Source organism: Oncorhynchus tshawytscha, linkage group LG08 (assembly GCF_018296145.1).
Source record: "Oncorhynchus tshawytscha isolate Ot180627B linkage group LG08, Otsh_v2.0, whole genome shotgun sequence".
Lineage (NCBI taxonomy): Eukaryota > Metazoa > Chordata > Actinopteri > Salmoniformes > Salmonidae > Oncorhynchus > Oncorhynchus tshawytscha.
Window position 1 is genome coordinate 81451412 of NC_056436.1, and position 10527 is coordinate 81461938.

The window sequence follows — 10527 nt, forward strand, 5'->3', positions numbered from 1 at the left end:
AGCTACAACAGATAACCTACAAATAACAGATAACCTACAAATAACAGAAAAGCCAAATAACAGCCAACAAATAACAGCCAGCCTACAAATAACAGCCTACAAATGGCAGCCAACAAATAACAGCCAACCTACAAATAACAGCCAATCTACAAACAACAGCCAACCTACAAATAACAGCCAACAAATAACAGCCAACAAATAACAGCCAACCTACAAATAACAGCCAACCTACAAATAACAGCCAACAAATAACAGCCAACAAATAACAGCCAGCCTACAAATAACAGCCAACAAATAACAGCCAACAAATAACAGCCAACCTACAAATAACAGCCAACAAATAACAGCCAACCTACAAATAACAGCCAACCTACAAATAACAGCCAACCTACAAATAACAGCCAACCTACAAGTAACAGCCAACCTACAAATAACAGCCAACCTACAAATAACAGCCAACCTACAAATAACAGCCAGCCAACAAATAACAGCCAACCTACAAATAACAGCCAACAAATAACAGCCAGCCTACAAATAACAGCCAACAAATAACAGCAAGTCTACAAATACAGCCAACAAATAACAGCCAACCTACAAATAACAGCCAACAAATAACAGCCAACAAATAACAGCCAACCTACAAATAACAGCCAACAAATAACAGCCAAGAAATAACAGCCAGCCTACAAATAACAGCCAACAAATAACAGCCAACAAATAACATTCAACAAATAACAGCCTACAAATAACAGCCAACAAATAACAGCCAACAAATAACAGCCAATAAATAACAGCCTACAAATAACAGCCAACAAATAACAGCCAACAAATAACAGCCAACAAATAACAGCCTACAAATAACAGCCAACAAATAACAGCCAACCTACAAATAACAGCCAACAAATAACAGCCAACCTACAAATAACAGCCAACAAATAACAGTCAACAAATAACAGCCTACAAATAACAGCCAACAAATAACAGCCAACAAATAACAGCCTACAAATAACAGCCTACAAATAACAGCCAACAAATAACAGCCAACAAATAACAGCCAACAAATAACAGCCAGCCAACAAATAACAGCCAACAAATAACAGCCAGCCAACAAATAACAGCCAACAAATAACAGCCAACTGTATAATGTGTTTTCCAGGCGGTGTATACGTCCACACTGGACGGTACTCTTGAAGAGGTGAGGTATGGAGTAGGAATGGAGTAGGTATGGAGTAGTACGGAGTATGTATGTAGTATGTATGGAGTATATATGGAGTATGTATGGAGTATGTATGGAGTATGTATGGAGTATGTGCGGAGTATGTATAGAGTATGTATAGAGTAGTATGGAGTATGTATGGGGAATGTACGGAGTATGTATGGAGTAGGTATAGAGTATGTATGGAGTATGCATGGAGTATGTATGGAGTATATATGGAGTATGCATGGAGTATGTATAGAGTATGTATGGAGTAGGTATAGAGTATGTATGGAGTATGTATGGAGTATGTATGGAGAATGTATGGAGTATGTATGGAGTAGGTATGGAGTAGGTACAGAGTATGTATGGAGTATGTATGGAGTATGTATGGAGTATGTATGGAGCAGTATGGAGTATGTATGGAGCAGTATGGAGTATGTATGGAGTAGGTATGGAGTATGTATGGAGTAGGTATGGAGTAGGTATGGAGTAGGTATAGAGTATGTATGGAGTATGTATGGAGTATGTATGGAGTATGTATGGAGCAGTATGGGGTATGTATGGAGCAGTATGGAGTATGCATGGAGTAGGTATGGAGTATGTATGGAGTATGTATGGAGCATGTATGGAGCATGTATGGAGCAGTATGGAGTATGTATGGAGTAGGTATGGAGTATGTATGGAGTATGTATGGAGTAGGTATGGAGTATGTATGGAGTAGGTATGGAGTATGTATGGAGTGTGAATGAAGTATGTATGGGGTATGTATGGAGTATGTATGGAGTTTGTATGGAGCAGTATGGAGTATGTATGGAGTATGTATGGAGTATGCATGGAGCAGTATGGAGTATGTATGGAGTAGGTATGGAGTATGTATGGAGTAGGTATGGAGTATGTATGGAGTAGGTATGTAGTATGTATGGAGTAGGTATGGAGTATGTATGGAGTAGGTATGGAGTATGTATGGAGTATGTATGGAGTAGGTATGGAGTATGTATGGAGTAGGTATGGAGTATGTATGGAGTATGTTGGAGTAGGTATGGATTAGGTATGGAGTATGTGTGGAGTATGTATGAAGTATGTATAGAGTATGTATGGAGTAGGTATGGAGTATGTATGGAGTATGTATGGAGTAGTATGGAGTATGTATGGAGTAGGTATGGAGTGGGTATGGAGTAGGTATGGAGTATGTATGGAGTAGTATGGAGTATGTATGGAGTATGTATGGAGTAGTATGGAGTATGTATGGAGTAGGTATGGAGTAGGTATGGTGTAGTAAGCTGATCCTTTCTGTCTATGGTGTTGTGGTTTTAAAGTCAATCTAAGCTGATCCTTTCTGTCAATGGCCTCTGGAATACTTCAGAAGACGGTGCGAATGACGTGAACATGATCCAAGCAGCTGATGTCGGCGTCGGTATATCGGGACAGGAGGGCATGCAGGTTTGTGTCAGGGCTTTTACTCTGAAGATTCTCTGACATAGCCTTGTCCCAGATCTGTTAGTGCTGTCTTGACAATGACCATATGATTTGACAAGACAGCACAAACACATCTGGGACCAGGATGAAGGTATGTATGGAGTAGGTATGGAGTATGTATGGAGTATGTATGGAGTAGTATGGAGTATGTATGGAGTAGTATGGAGTATGTATGGAGTAGTATGGAGTATGTATGGAGTAGTATGGAGTATGTATGGAGTAGGTATGGAGTAGGTATGGAGTAGTATGGAGTAGGTATGGAGTAGGAATGGAGTAGTATGGAGTATGTATGGAGTAGTATGGAGCATGTATGGAGTAGGTATAGAGTATGTATGGAGTAGTATGGAGTATGTATGGAGTAGTATGGAGTAGGTATGGAGTATGTATGGAGTATGTATGGTGTATGTATGGAGTAGGTATGGAGTATGTATGGAGTATGTATGGAGTAGGTATGGAGTATGTATGGAGTAGGTATGGAGTATGTATGGAATATGTATGGAGTAGGTATGGAGTATGTATGGAGTAGGTATGGAGTAGGTATGGATTATGTATGGAGTATGTATGGAGTAGGTATGGAGTAGAAATGGAGTAGTATGGAGTATGTATGGAGTGGTATGGAGTATGTATGGAGTAGGTATAGAGTATGTATGGAGTAGGTATGGAGTATGTATGGAGTATGTATGGAGTATGTATGGAGTAGGAATGGAGTAGTATGGAGTATGTATGGAGTAGTATGGAGTATGTATGGAGTAGGTATAGAGTATGTATGGAGTAGTATGGAGTATGTATGGAGTAGTATGGAGTAGGTATGGAGTAGGTATGGAGTAGTATGGAGTAGTATGGAGTATGTATGGAGTAGTATGGAGTATGTATGGAGTAGGTATAGAGTATGTATGGAGTAGGTATGGAGTATGTATGGAGTATGTATGGAGTATGTATGGAGTAGGAATGGAGTAGTATGGAGTATGTATGGAGTAGTATGGAGTATGTATGGAGCAGGTATAGAGTATGTATGGAGTAGTATGGAGTATGTATGGAGTAGTATGGAGTAGGTATGGAGTAGGTATGGAGTATGTATGGAGTAGGTATGGAGTATGTATGGAGTAGGTATGGCGTATGTATGGAGTATGTATGAGTATGTATGAGTATGTATGGAGTAGTATGGAGTATGTATGGAGTATGCATGGAGTATGTATGGAGTATGTATGGAGTATGTATGGAGTAGTATGGAAGTCCAGGAGCTGCCCGGACCACAGCCCCTCCAACGGCCTGGTGATTAATGGGCATACCCTGGGCATGGCTCTGGAGTCAGATCTGGTGGAGCGGTTTGTGGAGCTAGCTCGGCGCTGCCGCTCTGTGCTATGCTGCAGGGTCACGCCTTTACAGAAGAGCAACGTTGTTAAGGTGGTTAGGGAGAGACTGAAGGTCATGATCCTGGCTATAGGTAAAGAGATCCCCAGGATGGATCCATGAGAAGTCAATAAGAAAGTGTAATGTATTGTAAACTTAAACAGTTCTGTGACCAAATGGAATGTCTTAGGTTTGGGAAGGGTTTTAGAATGTCTGTAGATATCCCCTTTAGTGTCTATGGTGTTGTGGTTTTAAAGTCAATCTAAGTATAGCTGATCCTTTCTGTCTATGGTGTTGTGGTTTTAAAGTCAATCTAAGCTGATCCTTTATGTCTATGGTGTTGTGGTTTTAAAGTCAATCTAAGTATAGCTGATCCTTTATGTCTATGGTGTTGTGGTTTTAAAGTCAATCTAAGCTGATCCTTTATGTCTATGGTGTTGTGGTTTTAAAGTCAATCTAAGCTGATCCTTTCTGTCTATGGTGTTGTGGTTTTAAAGTCAATCTAAGTATAGCTGATCCTTTATGTCTATGGTGTTGTGGTTTTAAAGTCAATCTAAGTATAGCTGATCCTTTATGTCTATGGTGTTGTGGTTTTAAAGTCAATCTAAGTATAGCTGATCCTTTATGTCTATGGTGTTGTGGTTTTAAAGTCAATCTAAGCTGATCCTTTCTGTCTATGGTGTTGTGGTTTTAAAGTCAATCTAAGTATAGCTGATCCTTTATGTCTATGGTGTTGTGGTTTTAAAGTCAATCTAAGCTGATCCTTTATGTCTATGGTGTTGTGGTTTTAAAGTCAATCTAAGCTGATCCTTTATGTCTATGGTGTTGTGGTTTTAAAGTCAATCTAAGCTGATCCTTTATGTCTATGGTGTTGTGGTTTTAAAGTCAATCTAAGCTGATCCTTTCTGTCTATGGCCTCTGGAATACTTCAGGAGACGGTGCGAATGACGTGAACATGATCCAAGCAGCTGATGTCGGCGTCGGTATATCGGGACAGGAGGGCATGCAGGTTTGTGTCAGGGCTTTTACTCTGAAGATTCTCTGACATAGCCTGGTCCCAGATCTGTTTGTGCTGTCTTGACAATGACCATATGATTTGACAAGACAGCACAAACACATCTGGGACCAGGATATGAAAGCTTTTCATTCGCTGTCATTCTAAACTCAACCAAACACATGTTGAAGGAGCTGTGTGCGTTTGATTCTCTGTCCTTCTTAACTCAACCAAACACATGTTGAAGGAGCTGTGTGTGTTTGATTCTCTGTAATTCTAAACTCAACCAAACACATGTTGAAGGAGCTGTGTGCGTTTGATTCTCTGTCCTTCTAAACTCAACCAAACACGTGTTGAAGGAGCTGTGTGTGTTTGATTCTCTGTAATTCTAAACTCAACCAAACACGTGTTGAAGGAGCTGTGTGCGTTTGATTCTCTGTAATTCTAAACTCAACCAAACACGTGTTGAAGGAGCTGTGTGCGTTTGATTCTCTGTCCTTCTAAACTCAACCAAACACGTGTTGAAGGAGCTGTGTGCGTTTGATTCTCTGTCCTTCTTAACTCAACCAAACACATGTTGAAGGAGCTGTGTGCGTTTGATTCTCTGTCCTTCTAAACTCAACCAAACACGTGTTGAAGGAGCTGTGTGTGTTTGATTCTCTGTGTTTGATTCTCTGTGTGCGTTTGATTTGATTTAGATTTCATTTGGATACATTCTAGTCCTCATTTGGACTAATCTTCCAAGAGTCCTTAACAAATTTGAACATTTAATTTAAAAATACAGTGATGTTTTTCTGTTTATCTTCTGTCTGCAGGCTGTCATGGCCAGTGACTTCTCCATCTCCTGTTTTAAACACATGAAGAAGCTTCTCCTGGTCCACGGTCACTGGTGTTACAGCAGACTGGCTAACATGGCCATCTACTTTTTCTACAAGAATGTGGTGGGCATTTCACCCCGTCCATCCACCACCAATGCATCACACCAATCTAAACACTTGTGTTGATAGGCGCCTTACAATCTCTTCCAAGTCAGATATTCTTCTTCTTATTGGTTCAAGGCCCAGTAAGGACTTTGGGCCATTTATAATCTGTCCCCCAGACCTATGTCAACTTCCTCTTCTGGTACCAGTTCTACTATGGGTTCTCTGGCATGACCCTGATCCAAACTTTAACCCTAACCCTAACCCTAACCCTTAACCCTATCCCTAACCATAACCCTATCCCTAACCCTAACTCTAACCCTAACCCTAACCCTTAACCCTATCCCTAACCCTTAACCCTACCCTATAACCCTTAACCCTATCCCTAACCCTAACCCTTAACCCTATCCCTAACCCTAACCCTTAACCCTATCCCTAACCCTAACCCTAACCCTAACCCTATCCCTAACCCTTAACCCTATCCCTAACCCCCTAACCCTAACCCTAACCCTAACCCTAACCCTTATCCCTAACCCTAACCCTAACCCTAACCCCCTTAACCCTAACCCTATCCCCCTAACCCTAACCCTAACCCTAACCCTAACCCTAACCCTAACCCTAACCCTAACCCTAACCCTAACCCTAACCCTAACCCTAACCCTAACCCTAACCCTTAAGCCTAACCCTAACCCTAACCCTATCCCTAACCCTTAACCCTAACCCTAACCCTTAGGGGTCAGAGGTCAGGGTGTCACAACTCATTTCTATCGGTGAGAAGATGCTTGCTGTGTCGATATTAGTGTTGGTGGTGAGACCCCAATGTGTAATGTCTGTAAATAGATGAGTACTTTATTGCGTATCTCTTTAGGCTAAAATGTGTGTCTCTGATTTTAGGGATATAATCACTTTACATTTTGGATCTCCATGCTGGACGCATTCTATCAAAGTCTGGTTTGTTTCTTCATTCCATTTTGGGTAAGAATGACACTCGAAAAACTGTACAGTCACCTCTAATAGCTTGTATAATTTGGCAATTTCAGTGGACAATAACGTTTTCAAAACAAATGTAAAATATAATGAGTTAATTGTCACTTTTCCAGACCTACCATGGATCAGACATAGACATCTACACGTTTGGAACTCCTATTAACACTGTGTCTTTATTCACAATCCTTCTGCATCTGGCCATAGAGATCAAAACCTGGGTGAGTCACATCTGGTTTTAGTGAGCGAGCTACGGCTCTCAGCTATGGTCAAAATACTTTTTAATACACTCTAACTTTTCATTCCCAACCCCATCCATATCTGTTATATCTATTCATAACCATTCATATCTGTTATATCTATTCATAACCATCCATTCATATCTGTTATATCTATTCATAACCATTCATATCTGTTATATCTATTCATAACCATTCATATCTGTTATATCTATTCATAACCATTCATATCTGTTGTATCTATTCATAACCATTCATATCTCTTATATCTATTCATAACCATTCATATCTGTTATATCTATTCATAACCATTCATATCTGTTATATCTATTCATAACCATTCATATCTGTTATATCTATTCATAACCATTCATATCTGTTGTATCTATTCATAACCATTCATATCTCTTATATCTATTCATAACCATTCATATCTGTTATATCTATTCATAACCATTCATATCTGTTATATCTATTCATAACCATTCATATTTGTTTGTTGATCTTGTCTTGTTTACTTCTCTACCCATGTGTTATTGATAATATATTAGCCCATGTGTTATTGATAATATATTAACCCATGTGTTATTGATAATATATTAACCCATGTGTTATTGATAATATATTAACCCCATGTGTTATTGATAATATATTAACCCATGTGTTATTGATAATATATTAACCCATGTGTTATTGATAATATATTAACCCCTGTGTTATTGATAATATATTAACCCCTGTGTTATTGATAATATATTAACCCCTGTGTTATTGATAATATATTAACCCCTGTGTTATTGATAATGTATTAACCCATGTGTTATTGATAATATATTAACCCCTGTGTAATTGATAATATATTAACCCCTGTTTTATTGATAATGTATTAATCCATGTGTTATTGATAATGTGTTAACCCATGTGTTATTGTCTTATTGCTCCTCTAGACTGTAGTCCACTGGTTGATCATGCTGGGCAGTGTATCTCTGTACTTCATGGTGACCCTGGTCTACAGTGCTGTGTGTATCAGTTGTAATCCACCATCAGACCCCTACTGGATCTTACAGCAGCAAATGACTGACCCCATGTTTTACCTGGTCTGTGTCATCACTACTGTGGTCGCCCTGCTGCCCAGGTAAACATAACATTACTATAGTACTATATAGCATTTATATGTTATAATGTATATCTACAACTGAGTCATGCAGCAACAACAGACGGTCTACCTGGTCTGTGTCATCACTACTGTGGTCGCCCTGCTGCCCAGGTAAACATAACATTACTATAGTACTATATAGCATTTATATGTTATAATGTATATCTACAACTGAGTCATGCAGCAACAACAGACGGTCTACCTGGTCTGTGTCATCACTACTGTGGTCGCCCTGCTGCCCAGGTAAACATAACATTACTATAGTACTATATAGCATTTATATGTTATACTGTATATCTACAACTGAGTCATGCAGCAACAACAGACGGTCTACCTGGTCTGTGTCATCACTACTGTGGTCGCCCTGCTGCCCAGGTAAACATAACATTACTATAGTACTATATGGCATTTATATGTTATACTGTATATCTACAACTGAGTCATGCAGCAACAACAGACGGTCTACCTGGTCTGTGTCATCACTGCTGTGGTCGCCCTGTACATAGTAATGTACATTAAACTATATAATTACTTTAGCATATATATAGCTGTATTTCAATAGAAACCCTGAAAGGAGCTAGACTGTAGAAGGAAGTCGTACTAGTTTACACCATCATTTCTGTGGAGGCACTGTTACTGCTACCTGGCTAGCAGACAGTTTGGTCGGGGTTCAAGCTATGGATTTATTTATAAAAGTATTTGTCTTGGATCTTCCCTGGACGAGTGTTGGCTGTGTGTGTGTGTGTGTGTGTGTGTGTGTGTGTGTGTGTGTGTGTGTGTGTGTGTGTGTGTGTGTGTGTGTGTGTGTGTGTGTGTGTGTGAGAGAGAGAGAGAGAGAGAGAGAGAGAGAGAGAGTGAGTGAGTGAGTGAGTGAGTGAGTGAGTGAGTGAGTGAGTGAGTGAGTGAGTGAGTGAGTGAGTGAGTGAGTGAGTGAGTGAGTGAGTGAGTGAGTGAGTGAGAGAATTGGCCTGAGATTAAATTAAATGATAATCAGATTAACTGAGTTGATCATGAAGAGAAATATGATGGGCACAGAGCCCTTGATGACAATAATTTAGGGCCTCATTTCATTAGTTAAATGAGGCCTTAATAACAGTAATTCAGGGCCTCATTTCATTAGTTAAATTAGTCCTTAATAACAGTCATTCAGGGCCTCATTTCATTAGTTACATTATAATATTGATGTCTACATTTCTCTGTAGGTCAGTGCAGATGCTGAAAAGATCAGGGGTGTGTTGCGACTCAGTCAGCCTCTCTTCTCTCTCTGAGTTGAATCCATGCCCCTGAACGAGCTTCATATTCACAGACTTGACACACACACACACACACACGCACACGTGCACACACACACACACACACCCACGCACACAGAACTCAGAACGGGCGTCGTGTTCACAATGCTCTGATTTACATCAAATGGGCACATATTTTATACTGGCCTGCTTTCCCTCCACCACCACCATTACCACACCATCTCTCTCTCTCTCCTCCAGGTACACATGCCGTGTGCTGATTAACACAGTAGCCCCCTCCACCATCGTACGGGCTAGGCATCTGGAGCGACTGGACCCCACCACCAAGGAACAGTGGATCAGGGAGTGGAGGGGGCTCAGGGGAGAGAGCCCATGGGGGGTGGGCGCCGGAATAGACCCAGAAACAGGAGCCTTCTCTGGGCAATCAATGTCACCACTGCCTCACCATCATCCACCTTGGGGCCCTTCTCCTCAGAGCACAGTCCGGTTTGAACTCCAACAACAACCAGTTGAGACATCACAGAAAGTGACATCATGATGAACGTCATCACCAAGAGATCTCTGAACCCCTTTCTGTCTTGAGAACCTGGGGGATCCTGGGAAAACCTGGGCGATTCTGGGAGAACCTGGGGGATCCTGGGAAAACCTGGGCAATTCTGGGAGAACCTGGGGGATCCTGGGAAAACCTGGGCGATTCTGAGAGAACCTGGGGGATCCTGGGAGAACCTGGGGGATCCTGGAAGAACCTGGGGGATCCTGGGAGAACCTGGGGATCCTGGGAGAACCTGGGGGATCCTGGGAGAACCTGGGGGATCCTGGAAGAACCTGGGGGATCCTGGGAGAACCTGGGGGATCCTGGGAGAACCTGGGGATCCTGGGAGAACCTGGGGGATCCTGGAAGAACCTGGGGGATCCTGGGAGAACCTGGGGGATCCTGGGAGAACCTGGGGGATCCTG

General features: G+C 41.2%; 1 protein-coding gene across 1 annotated transcript in view; it reads left to right on the forward strand.

The window, feature by feature from the left end:
- atp10b (ATPase phospholipid transporting 10B) overlaps positions 1 to 10108 on the forward strand; it is a 108656-nt gene extending 98548 nt beyond the window's left edge. The window contains 8 exon segments of the mRNA XM_042326329.1: positions 3916 to 4118; positions 4957 to 5033; positions 5834 to 5959; positions 6118 to 6183; positions 6833 to 6913; positions 7039 to 7143; positions 8109 to 8296; positions 9811 to 10108. Coding sequence (XP_042182263.1) covers positions 3916 to 4118; positions 4957 to 5033; positions 5834 to 5959; positions 6118 to 6183; positions 6833 to 6913; positions 7039 to 7143; positions 8109 to 8296; positions 9811 to 10108 — 1144 coding nt within the window.
- The last annotated feature ends 419 nt before the right edge of the window (positions 10109 to 10527 follow it).